The sequence below is a fragment of the Musca autumnalis genome, unplaced genomic scaffold (genome assembly GCF_047663935.1).
Source record: "Musca autumnalis isolate F117 unplaced genomic scaffold, ASM4766393v1 scaffold_1, whole genome shotgun sequence".
NCBI classification, from domain to species: Eukaryota; Metazoa; Arthropoda; class Insecta; order Diptera; family Muscidae; genus Musca; species Musca autumnalis.
Genome location: NW_027411644.1, coordinates 212,960,676 through 212,974,070, shown reverse-complemented (window position 1 = coordinate 212,974,070; position 13,395 = coordinate 212,960,676). Strand labels below are relative to the sequence as shown.

At 31.4% G+C, this 13,395-nt stretch overlaps 1 protein-coding gene across 1 annotated transcript; it reads left to right on the top strand.

The window, feature by feature from the left end:
• Nucleotides 1–11,229: 11,229 nt before the first annotated feature.
• LOC141389044 (uncharacterized) lies at nucleotides 11,230–13,167 on the top strand. Its single transcript, XM_073960051.1, has 3 exons — nucleotides 11,230–11,890; nucleotides 11,971–12,306; nucleotides 12,370–13,167. Exons 2-3 carry the CDS (start codon nucleotides 11,972–11,974, stop codon nucleotides 12,704–12,706), a joined length of 672 nt encoding a protein of 223 aa, XP_073816152.1. The 5' UTR covers nucleotides 11,230–11,890; nucleotide 11,971; the 3' UTR covers nucleotides 12,707–13,167.
• The last annotated feature ends 228 nt before the right edge of the window (nucleotides 13,168–13,395 follow it).

Here is a 13,395-nt window from a genome sequence, read left to right as displayed (position 1 = left end):
CAATTGTTTTAATTTATTTTCTTTTTTAAAATAAGAGCGGTTAGTGGTCATGAGACCAACAGGTTTATGAGCTAAAGAGAAATGAAAATTAGGAGAAGAGAAAAATCATATAATTAAAATTTGTGAAACGACAGAATTTTTGTCATATTCATTCAATATCAGTGTTTTGAACTTCTAGCTATTAATTTAATAGTAAAAAAGTAGAAATTTCAACGCGGAAATGGAAATTTCTACTATTAAATTTGCTGTGGGCAACGCAATTGGTATTGGGTTGATATCCATAATCGACCCCTAAGTTTTAAATGATCGCCATTATTGAAGAGTACGAGCAGTGAAGCGTTAAAAGCCAAACTCATAACATCCGAAGGAATCGCTTAAAAGCGTTGCCTTAGAAGGTATGCAGATTGAAACGGGAAACCCCTAGTCGGTGCAAAAACACATTACATTTGAAAAATCAAAGTTTAACGGCAAGCTTGGTCTTTTAATTACAATGATTTCTTATTCCCCTTGATTTGTTATTCCACCGTTTCAATTTAAAGGAGAAAGTGAGAAATTTTACCGGGAATTTGCATTCAGAATAGCCACCAATATTACAATAACTTTTGTATATGTACAAGATTCGAAGCATTACCATAGAAGCCACTTCAGCATCCGATATGCCTGATGAGCGGTGTGACTAAAAGCGAAACCAGACGAATAATTTGGTGGTTGTGTGGTAATCTCTTTGGTTTTCCTTTTTCGTCCACGGTTACCAGTTCAGCAATACATATTTGTTTCGAGAGTAGCACTGACTCATCCAGCAGCAGTACATAAAATCTTTGAGAGAATGACAATGCAGCACCAACGAGCAAAACTAAGCATAACCAAAGAGGGGTTGACTTCCGTATCGTCAGATGCTTTGCAAATGTCTACAATTGTCTGAAGTATTGTGAAGTTGACATAGTAATACTTAGCAAATGCGAAGATATGTACTTCAAAGCGTCACAATTGCGGATTTTTGACGCGTGGAAAAACCAAACATGTTACATTATTTCGGATGCATTTAGTTGCATGTCTGTGCAACTGAAATATTTTGACGAAGTTTGAAAACTACAAAGCAGCTGACGATACGGAAGTCAGTCCCTGGCAATACGCTATTGTTATAAGCGCAAAGCTATCGTCAAGCGGTATCGTCGTACCTTCCAAACAATGGACATATAAGTCACCATTTTTCAAATTGAACCCTCTGAGACCCACAATCCAAATACAAAGTAAAGGCCTCGACACATAAGAAGCATGTCATTCTTGCTGAAGTCATATCTGATAAAAGACTAAAGACCAAGTTTGACCTAAATAAAAAGATTTCAGAATCACAATTGAAATAAGACTATGACCATTATTATATTCTCTCGGTAGGTAAATGTTGGTCGGTATCGGACAGATAACCCCTATTTTATTCTTATAAGGACCGTTATTATAACCTTTCGGAACTTTGTGCTCCTTTTAATTTATCTGACACTTATTCTTAAAGCAATCTTGTAAGAGTAAAAAATGGGTTATTTGTGGGATACTAACTACAGCTCGGGAAGACATGAATGGCCATCCGAGCCAAATAATCTAAATCTTAAATACGAATGAAGGAATTTAAGATATGCAATGGCTAAACAGATCGCGGGTTCAAAAAAACTTTATTCAGTTATACCCACTAAGACCATGTTTATATTGTAGCCTTTTGCAGGTTTAACCTTCTTTATGATGATTTATTTGAAATATAAGCAATGGAATTGACATTTGAAACCCAGTGGGTTTGTTAAATCCAGTTATATATAAATGTACTATAATGCTGGTACAATAATCGCTGAACCATTTTCAAAATTGACAAATCAAGCAGTTTTTAAGATGCCAAAGATAAATTCCTAAATAATACAACAAAACAAATGTTAAATAAAAAATAATTTAAAAAAAATTAAGTTACAGTATTTTATTTATAAATGCACTGAAAACTAGAAAATAATTTTTTGCTTCGCTTCAATATGTATATTCTTCCTCATGATGGAATCTCTCAAATAAAACGTTTGCATTTAAATTAAAAATTGTGACAAAATTAAACGACAAGCGTTTTATTTGAGAGATTCCATCATGAGGAAGAATATACATACATATTAAAGCTAAGCGAAAAATTATTTTCTAGTTTTCAGTGCATTTATAAATAAAACACTAACATAATTTTTTTAAATTATTTTTTATTTTTAACTTTTTAGTATCATTATCAAATTAATCCAATTTAGGCCGAAAATGTAGATACAAACTTCAAAATGCCTGAAATCGGGTGGTACCGTTTTTAAGAGCTATACCAAAACCTGGTCCCAAGGCACATTTATATAAGGTAGAAGTGACAAACAGCTGTATTTTTAGTTTTTTTGTAAATTTGGTTTTCAAAATGTATTGGGTCTACTCATGAAATTTGGAACTTCGAAATTATCTAGCATAAAATACTTTTTTTTCATACTAAACCTGCAATTAAAATGACCTACGACACTTCTGAATGCTTTATATTTATTTTTTGATTCAAACTTGTTCTATTTTAGAGTATTTTCAAAACGTATTTTTATTTTTCCTGGGAAAATTTTTAGAACGACCCTATTATTATTTCTTTGACATTTAATTTTCAATAACAACAATTTTGTTATGTAAATTTGTTAGTTGTTGTAATTCATGCATATACCTTATACATGGCACAATTATGCTATGTTTACATTTACGACATCCACTCGATTTCATCTGTCAAATCCATAGGTTAAACGTCAAATGAAATCCAATGGATTTCAGATGAGATTTCATTTGACGTTTGAGCTATGGAATTGACAGATGAAATCGAGTGGATATCGTAAATGTAAACTTAGCATTACACAGGTAGTGGCATCGTAAAATTTTGAATATGTTATGTCAAAACTTTCTTTATGTTGTTGGGGACTTTTCATATTCGATCAGCTGGTGTGATACCACTACCAGGTAGTTCTGCCATGACAATCAGCTGTATCCTTACTTTTTTTTTTGTAAATTTAGGGGTCGATCATCGATAACAATTATCGTTGAGTGGCGTTGCCAGTTGTCAAAATTGATCCACGTATGGCAACTCTCAACTGAAGTTGCGAATCTCAGTTGACGAAGCGGCTGTTTTTCAGCAACCACCAATTTTCAGTTGCAGTGAACATTTTCGAAGAAACAAGAAGTAAAATAGAAGGAAAAATAAACATTTTGTTAACAATTATTGATTCTTTGCATCATTAATTAATTTTGTGTATCAATATGGTGAAAATGACGAGAGGTCACGAGTTTGAAAAAACACTGATCGATAACATGTTTATCGACCACCCAGTTGAGTTGACATTAATGGTACAACATTTCGTCTCAGTCGCGCAGACAACTGACAACGCAACTCAAGTTTAGTGGCAATACAAGATAGACCCATTAGTTTTCAAAATGTAATAGGGTCTACTCATGAAATTTTAAACTTCGAAATTTGCTACCATACAATTCTTCTTTTCATCGTAAACGTATAATAACAATGACCTGCGACAGTTCTGTATGCTTTATATTTACATTTTGATTCAAATTTGTTCTATTTTAGAGCATTTTCAAAATGTATCTATGTTTTGCTGAACAAATTTTTGGAACGACCCTATTATTCAATATTTATCTTTGACAATTAATTTTCAATAACAACAATGTTGTTTTTGTAAATTTGTTAGTTGTTGCAATTCATGCATTTACCTTATATGAATATGCCTTGCCTGGACCTTTGCCGACAATTTTTGGTGGGGAAGTTCCTGTACCATTGAGAACTCCAAATGCCTAGTTACTGTCAATTCGGAAGATAAAATGGAGATAAAATCCTTAAAACTCTTGAAATCGGGTAGTACCGCTATATGGGGGCTATCTCAAACCTGGACCTACGTCCACAATTTTTGTTGGAGAAGTTTCTGTACCATTGGGAACTCCAAATTCCAAGTTACAGCCAATTCGGCCTAAAAATTAAAATAAAATCCTTAAAACACTTGTAATTAGGTGGTACCGCTATATGGGTGCTATAGGAAAAAATGGACCCATATTGGTTTTCATTTTATATTCATTTATTGTAATAAAAATGTGAAAAGTGTGCAAAGTTTTAGTTCGATTGGTCTACTGCAACTGTGTTAAAAATGAGTTACCAGATTTAAACTAAACGGACACCAAAGCAAGTTAGTCGATGGTCAGACTAGCAAGGTTTCTTGAAACCAATTTCGGTAAAGTTTCTTTTCAAGTTTCGTTAGTGTCCACACACGTTAACGTGAAATTTAAGATTTTTGCGTGTCCTCTTTATTTTACCATTCGCGTTTGTTATGTTTCTCATACCAATAAAAACAAAAAAAGACATAAATAAACCAAAAAAACAACATAAAATAATTAACATTAATAAATAAATTATTATTAATAGTTAAATTTTCACTATTTCATTAATTAAATGTTTTTATTAAATCTTTTTATGTTTGTTTTGTTGTTAACGTATGCTTGAGAAAATAAAAATGAAAGAAAATGGAAGAAAAAAATCTTGCAACGAAAAACAAGAAGAGGCAACATAACAAACACAGAAAACCATGTACATGGGTTTCACTACTTCATACCCCTCGTCTATAAACTTGACGTCGCCATGTTGAAATCGTGCTAGTCTGACCATCGACTTAAATAAAACACTGTAAAAATTTAATTTTTTTTTTATTTTTTTGGTAAAATAACAAATGTTTCACAGTGGTGTAAAGGAAAAATTGTATTGGCAAATTTTTAAAAATTAAGAAAAAATATCAATTATTTGAATCTCACTATCAAATAGGACTTAACATTTTTGTAATTAATCGTAGTTTAGTACAGAAAAATTTCAAGAAAATCGAAGAGTATAATCATTGTTAAAAAATTGATTTTTAATATTAAAACGCTAAAATTGCACCCAATCCCACTGTGCAATTTATTCGGCTATAGTTTTAATAGAATTCGACTTTTACAAGGCCCGATATAACTGGAACCGTCAGTAAAAAAACTGAAAATATACTGAAATGTTTTGCTGTAGAGCAGCATCACCGCAGCAAAAAATAAATGAAATCAAAGATCACTTTTTGAAAAAGTGTCGGATTTCACTTAGAAAACCCCATATACATACACTCCGTTTCATGTCAATAGCACATTTAAAATTACTTTTTGTTACTTCATTTTAGTCGATATCCGTGGAATAACCTCGGGAATGTTTATATATCTTGGTTTGTAATCTTATGAAGTATCTTTCAACAAAAAGTTTGGATTCGACAACGTACCGTTATAATTTTTTTTTAATTTTCTTTCAAAAATCCCAAAACTTGTACGGTTTAAAGTGTTTCATCGGAATAGCACATTCTTTAATAACTTGTGTAAAAAATTCAAATTTTGAATGCTTCTGCTACGATTCTTTAAAATTGGAACAAATAAAAGTTATTTTAAGTTTAAAACGCTAAAATTGGTCGAACTATGACTTAATACCGGGGAAATAAGACCTTATAAAAGCTGTGGACTTTAATTGTCTATAATACGTTAAAAATTTGGCATAAGTTGGCAGTTTCTTGTCACATTTATAAAGATTTAATGAAAAATGAATGATAGAAGACAAATGGTGCAAAATAAACTTGAGCTTCTACTGAAATTTGGGTACATTTCTTTCTGAAACTTCAAATTCCTATGAGTCCTATTGCATAATAGGGTTGAATGTTGGCCTTAAGATTATTTAACCGTTAAAATATTGGGCGATTTTTATTCCCCTAGGTCTGAGCCAATATACTATTAAGAAAAAACCAGATCCTCCCTAGTTGTATTTGTTGTAGTAAATCTACCATGTTTTAAACCGTAGATATTTTGGGCTTTTTGAAAGAAAATTAAAAAATATTATAACGGTACATTATCGAATCCAAACTTTTTGTTGAAAGATATTTCATAAGATTACAAACCAAGATATATAAACATTCCCGAGGTTATTCCACGGATATCGAATAAAATTAAGTAACAAAAGCAATTTGAAATGTGCTATTGACATATAACGGAGTGTATATACTTTTTAAGGTCTCCGACAAATATTTCATTGTGTTATAATTGACAAAGTTAATATACCCTCCATCTTTGAATTACGAAATGGTCGACTGTCGAACAACATAATTCAAGTTTATGTTGAACGTAAATTCTCCTTGAGTTTTCTCACACTCTCCTTTAAGTTGAAACGGCAAAGAGGTAAAACTCATGGAAAATTTACGTTCAGAATAAGGCTGAATATGAAAAGTACTGCATACGTATATAAAGGATTATGGATCAATGATCTTTAACATTTTAAGTCATTGCATGGAGTTTACATTTTTATTGGTACCTGCAGCATACTAAATACTTTGTTTATTCTACATAAATATGTAAATATAAATTTTAAATATATACGTACATACATACAGATGTATATATGTGTATTGTTTTTGGCAATTATTCACGCAAAGTCCTTATTTATTTTCCGGTCCAACTTCCGATATGTCAATCAGTGTAGAACAATAACTTCCGTTAAATGTAAATAAAGGCGCAAAGGCATACGCAATGTTTGGGGCTACATACCGACTTGTAATTTGGCACAGATTTTCTTTTTCTTGTATGTATGTAGCACATCCAAAGCAAAAAAAAAAAAAAACTGTCTCCCAACATCTTGTTATGTTATACCCTACACCACTACTTCGGGAAGGTAGCGTTGGCTTAAAGTCGAATGCAGGAAATGTTTACATTGGTGTTAACTAGTCTTGGTCTGGCGAGAGATTATTATGTGTTTCGAACTTTTTTATTCAGTCAAAAGTAGTATTTGTTGACCGATATTTAACATGTTTCTGAACCTGCAATAATGTACTAATTTCTACAAATTTTTGTATACGCGACACACACATTATTTTTTGGTTTCGCAATGCGCTCGTAAGTAACCTACAAAAAAAAACAAGTTCAACGGAGCCGAACTTTTTATATCTCCACCACGAATTGTATTAAAGCAGCGTCAGGCGATTAGGCGCCCGTGAGCGCTCATTTACCGTTGCTCTCTCCACACACACAATTCAACCCATTGAAAAAGCATGCACTCACACAATGACACCCCGTAAAGTATGCAATAGATAATTATGGTGCCTGACCCTGTATTAAAGTAATAATTACCCAGCAAAATGTTTGCCTCCAAAGATGCAGTTAAATTATATGTACAAGTAATCTGGAAGTGCATCGAATTATGCATTTTCACTCATGATTTTTACAAGAGCGTGACTACTGAAAGATGCACTCCATAGCACTGCATTTTAACTAACCCTTTGGCACTGCATTTTAAGTGACCCTTGGCACTGCATTTTAACTGCAAATGGATGTGATTCTTTGGATTGCATCCAAAAGCGGTTAAAATGTGAGGAATGGAGTACCTTTTTCATGACTCCGTTTGAACTGCATCAAAACATGCCGTGATAGAAGTAGTCTACATGGCACTGCTTCCAATTTATTTTACTGGGTACTTTCCATTCGTTTCTGAAAGTTCTTTGCTCCTCCGCCATATGCTTGTAAGTGGAGTAGAATATGTTAACTGATGAATACCAAATTATTTTAAACGATATTTAGTATCAATGATACCACGATGTATTCTATCCAATGAGAATACGAAATACCAAATTATAGTTATTCCAGTAAGTTATTCCAGTGTACGACTTTTAAAATACGTTAAATCGGAATGTACTGTCATAAAGGGTACAACATAGAACAATGTTGGTGGTTTCACTGTTGTACTTATTAAAAGACACTTTGTAGTTATTCCAATCTGTGGATAACTTCCTTTTATTTGCTTTTTTGTAGAACCTTCTGCTAATCTTCCTAAGAATTGAATATTCTTTAAAAAATCCACGATAAAGAAAAATATTTTTTTTTTAAATCCAGGATATTGAAAAATTGTACTTTAAAAATCCACGATATTGAAAAATATTCTTTAAAAAATCCAGGATATTGAAAAATATCATTTTAAAAATCCAGGATATTGAAAAATATTCTTTAAAAAAATCCACGATATTGAAAAATATTCTTTAAAAAATCCAGGACATGGAAAATATTCTTTAAAAAATCCACGGTATTGAAAAATCTTTAAAAAAATCCAGGATATGAAAAAATATTCTTAAAAAAATCTACGATATTATAAAATTTTCTTTAAAAAATCCAGGATATTAAAAAAATATTTTTAAAAAATCCAGGGTATTGAAAAAGCTTCTTTAAAAAATTCACGATATTGAAAATATTCTTTAAAAAATCCACGAAATATAAAAATATTCTTTAAGAAAATCCACGATATTGAAAAATATTCTTTAAAAACTCCAGGACATGGATAAATATTCTTTAAAAAATCCACGGTATTGAAAAATCTTTAAAAAATCCAGAATATAAAAAAAAATTTCTTAAAAAAATCTACGATATTGTAAAATGTTCTTTAAAAAATCCAGGATATTAAAAAAATATTTTTAAAAAATCCAGGGTATTGAAAAATATTCTTTAAAAAATTCACGATATTGAAAAATATTCTTTAAAAAATACACGATATATAAAAATATTCTTTAACAAAATCCACGATATTGAAAAATATTCTTTAAAAACTCCAGGATATTGAAAAATATTCTTTAAAAATTCACTATACTGAAAAATATTTTTTAAAAAATCCACGATATTTAAAAATTTTCTTTAAAAAAATCCACGATATTGAAAAATGTTCTTTTAAAAATCCACGATATTGAAAAATGTTCTTTAAAAATACCACGATATTGAAAAATATTCTTTAAAAAATCTACGATATTGAAAAATATTCTTTAAAAAATCCACGAAATTGAAAAATATTCTTTAAAAAATCCACGATTTTTAAAAATATGCTTCAAAAAATCCACGATATTGAAGAATATTCTTTAAAAAATCCACGATATTGAAGAATATTCTTTAAAAAATCCACGATATTGAAAAATATTCCTTAAAAAATCCACGATATTGAAAAATATTCTTTGAAAAATCCACGATATTGAAGAATATTCTTTAAAAAATCCACGATATTGAAAAATATTCTTTAAAAAAATCCACGAAATTGAAAAATATTCTTTAAAAAATCCACGAAATTTAAAAATTTTCTTTAAAAAAATCCACGATATTGAAAAATGTTCTTTAAAAAATCCACGATATTGAAAAATGTTCTTTAAAAATACCACGATATTGAAAAATATTCTTTAAAAAGTCTACGATATTGAAAAATATTCTTTAAAAAATCCACGAAATTGAAAAATATTCTTTAAAAAATCCACGATTTTTAAAAATATGCTTCAAAAAATCCACGATATTGAAGAATATTCTTTAAAAAATCCACGATATTGAAAAATATTCCTTAAAAAATCCACGATATTGAAAAATATTCTTTGAAAAATCCACGATATTGAAGAATATTCTTTAAAAAATCCACGATATTGAAAAATATTCTTTAAAGAATCCACGATATTGAAAAATATTCTTTAAAAAATCAACGGTATTGAAAATGTTTCTATAAAAAATCGAGGATATTGAAAAATATTCTTTAAAAAGTCCACGATATTGAAAAATATTCTTTAAAAAATCCACGATATTTTAGAAAATTTTCTATAAAAAATCCACGAAATTTTAGAAAATTTTCTATAAAAATTCCACGATTTTGAAAAATATTCTATAAAGAATCCACGATTTTGAAAAATATTCTTTAAAAAATCCACAATATTGAATAACATTCTTTAAAAAATCCCCGATAATGAAAAATATTTGTTAAAAAATATACAATATTGAAAAGATTATTTAAGAAATCCACGATATTATTAAATATTTATTAAGAAATCAACAACATTGAAAAATATTCGATATTGATAATACGACATTAAAAAAATATTATTTAAAATATCCACAATATTGAAAAATATTCTTTAAAAAATCCACGATATTGAAAAATATTCTTTAAAAAATTCACGATATTGAAAAATATTTTTTTTTTTTAATTCACGACATTGAAAAACTCTTCTTTAAAAATGCACGATATATTAGCAAATTTTCAGATTCACTTTGGCAGTTTTGTTGAGATGTGTGTTTTACTTACTATTTGTAGGTAAGTCAAGCTTAATCTCATATTTGTTGTTTTCAAATTAAAATCAAGAAGTTCAAAGTGGGATGTAGTTAAAATTGAGCCTCTCCACACCGTGGCCTGATGGGTCAGAGCTTTCAAATGGCATGTAGATGAATGAGAACATGGTGGCTAGGGTTAAGACTTTTTTACAACCTCTTTTTTATCCATGTATAATTATTTGATGAGTTTATACCTAAGATTACAGAAAATCTTAATTATAAAGTGATTCGATGAAAAAAGGTTCTGCACAAAAAGCTTTTAAATTTTTTATTTTTCAGAACTTTTGACATTTTTTTGAAGTCACTGTAAACTGTAAGCAGATATTCAACTGAAAACAAGGTATAGGGACACACGACATAACCAAAATGTCATAATCGTTTGTTTCTCACTAATTTTATCATCGAATTTTTACATATATATCATTTTATATTATATACAACTTTATTTCATATATCATAAAAATTAAAAATGGTTTGTGTGGGACGTCTTTTAAAATTTAAATGGAATTAAAGTTATTTATGCCATTAATAGGCAAAAGGCCATTCAATCGTGCAACAGGAAATAATTTTTTGAGATTTTTTTTCATTTCATAGGCAAAAGTTCATTCATTCTCACTACAGGAAATCATTTTTGATAAAAAATGTCAAAAAGTCATAGACTACCTTCCATCTATACTGCCGTGATATTTCCTCAGCTAAAATTAGAGATATACTTTAATTTCAGATTGTTTCTGACGACTATTTAAAAGCTTTCACCTTGTCTTAGTTGGATATGGCGTAGGAGGTATAGTTGCCGTCGCTTAGCCCAGCAGCATTATTTTTCTATAAATAAGGTTCCTGGACTAAGGCAAGAAGAATAAGTTCAGCAGCAGCCGCTGTGCAGTGATGCAGTGTGATCTGCATTATGTGAGGCGGCTGCTGCATGCGTTCTTTTACTGATTTTGAGTTAGACGGAATCTTATCCATCCTAGTCCAAAATGCAGCTTGCCCTCACGAGTTCTTAAGTACTATTGGCCTTTTGTGTTTATTGACGCCCTGATCGCAAGGCCCAATTTACATTAGGCGAGTTTACTTGCGGCAATTGTCAGTTTGTAGGTGAGAGAGGGTGCTGAGAGGCAAAGGGTTACCATATGCCTCACCTCTCTCTCCTACAAAATGACAATATCCGCAAGTAAACTCGCCCAATGTAAATTGGGACTAACTAAGGAGGGTTCTACAAATTCGACTAATATCTATTCAACATTACAATTACCTGCAAACTATTTGACAATATCTTGTTCGGGGGTTGTATCAATCACTCGATTAAAATAAAATCAATGACGTTGAAAGTAAAAAGGAAGATTAGAAACAAACAAAACAAATGACAACGAAAATTCTTGACCATGAAGAAGAAAATCATTGTCAAAATCACAACGTCATCCCGCCTCAGCAATGTGACGACTAAGCGAAATAAAATGCTTTTATAAAGACTATAAATACAATTGATCGCATACTAACGATTGGTTAATTGATTTCAAATCGAATTATTGTACGGTCAGATTATACGTGCGATAAGCGGTTTCCATCAAAAAGAAGGAAATAGTTTACATCCTTTCGACTTCCAAGCGATTTGGTGGGTGATCTCTTGTGAGACGTTTCCTCATTAGTGTTACAATAAATAATTGCTGATCTTGAGATTTTATTGAAACAGGTTGGAATATTTGGATTACATAAGTCATGGGGAGGGAGTAAGATTTAATGGAACTATTTTTCTTTGGTTTTCTCTTCTAGAATGAAAGATCCCCGGACCAAAATCCCCAAATATACGTCAGATGCATTTGACAATGTGGAATATCAATTGCTGATGACTTATACCGTGGAAACGGATCGTCGTATTATGAGTTTCTTCGATGAGTTGTGGGGCATAGAGGTAACCGGTGGTGTAGATCAATTCGAACCGCTGACCATTATAAATGTCACACCCACTGGCTTGGCACGCAGGGCTGGTATGCGTATTGGTGATGAAATAACGCAGATTAATGATACACCAGCTTTGGATTTGACATTCAATGAGGCCCTTAAACTGTTTCGCAGCTCCAGGAGATTTGTACGAGTCTATGTCAGAGGGTAAGTTAAAGAGCGAATTTTTTCTAAATATCTATAAATTGATTTGTTATTCTTTGCTTAAAGTGATGTCGATGATGAGGGCGAAGAAGATTGGACCGTTGATTTCTGGTTTACACCACGCCGCCCATGGCGCCGCGACTTCAAACCCATTCAATGGGAATTTCCCTGGAATGATCGCCGCAAACCAATTTATCGCGAATCGAATTGCTTCATGGTTCCATCACGCATGGAAGAAAAGATTCGTCAACGTCGTGCTGCAACTTCGGTTATGAAGAAGAAACATGAAGGTACACCTCACACCAGATCCTTAACTCCGGCACCACGTCCCAAAAATCAACCTGGACCCAATCTACTGGAAGGTGTATTGGCTCCACGTAATGGTATGCCACCACGTAAGTGAGTGGTGCCAGGATACTTTGGAAAACTACATACACAGATTTTCTCTCAGCCCATTGAAAATGAGAAGAACGAAAAACACAGGATTCTTGGATGCTGAGCATAAAATGGTGTAGAATGTGTCCATTGTTCTTGTTTTCAGAAGATACACAACAAATGCAAATGAAAAATTCACTAGTTTTCTTTTAATTGGCAAGAAATAGAGTGTTCAGAAAAGAAGAACTTTCATTTGATTTGTTCCAGCCGCACATCGAGTCCAAAGTAAGCGATCGGCTCTCATGTCGAAAGAATGTTTTATATTTTAAGACTGTTTTTTATACAATTTTTTTACTAATATTTTAATGTAAGTCGCTATGCAAAGCAAAGAATGATTACCGCTCGAATGAAACAAAAAAAATGTGAAATTGACAATTATTATTAACAAATAAAACAACAATTGTAGAATTTTGCAGAACAAACCTGAAATAATGTGGTGATAATTGGAAATAGAGATGTGTAAGAAGATATTGAACAAGGTGAACGGGTTGAAATGTTTACCATAGGTACTCCTTGGAACCCTGATCACAGCGATATATAGTTCGCCGGGGAGGTCTAGCATATTTAAGGCTTTCCCCTATGGACAGGTGCGAAACTTGCTACGCAAATAAAACAGTCTTTTATACGAGGGGAACTAGAAAACTTTCTGGTCTAGGC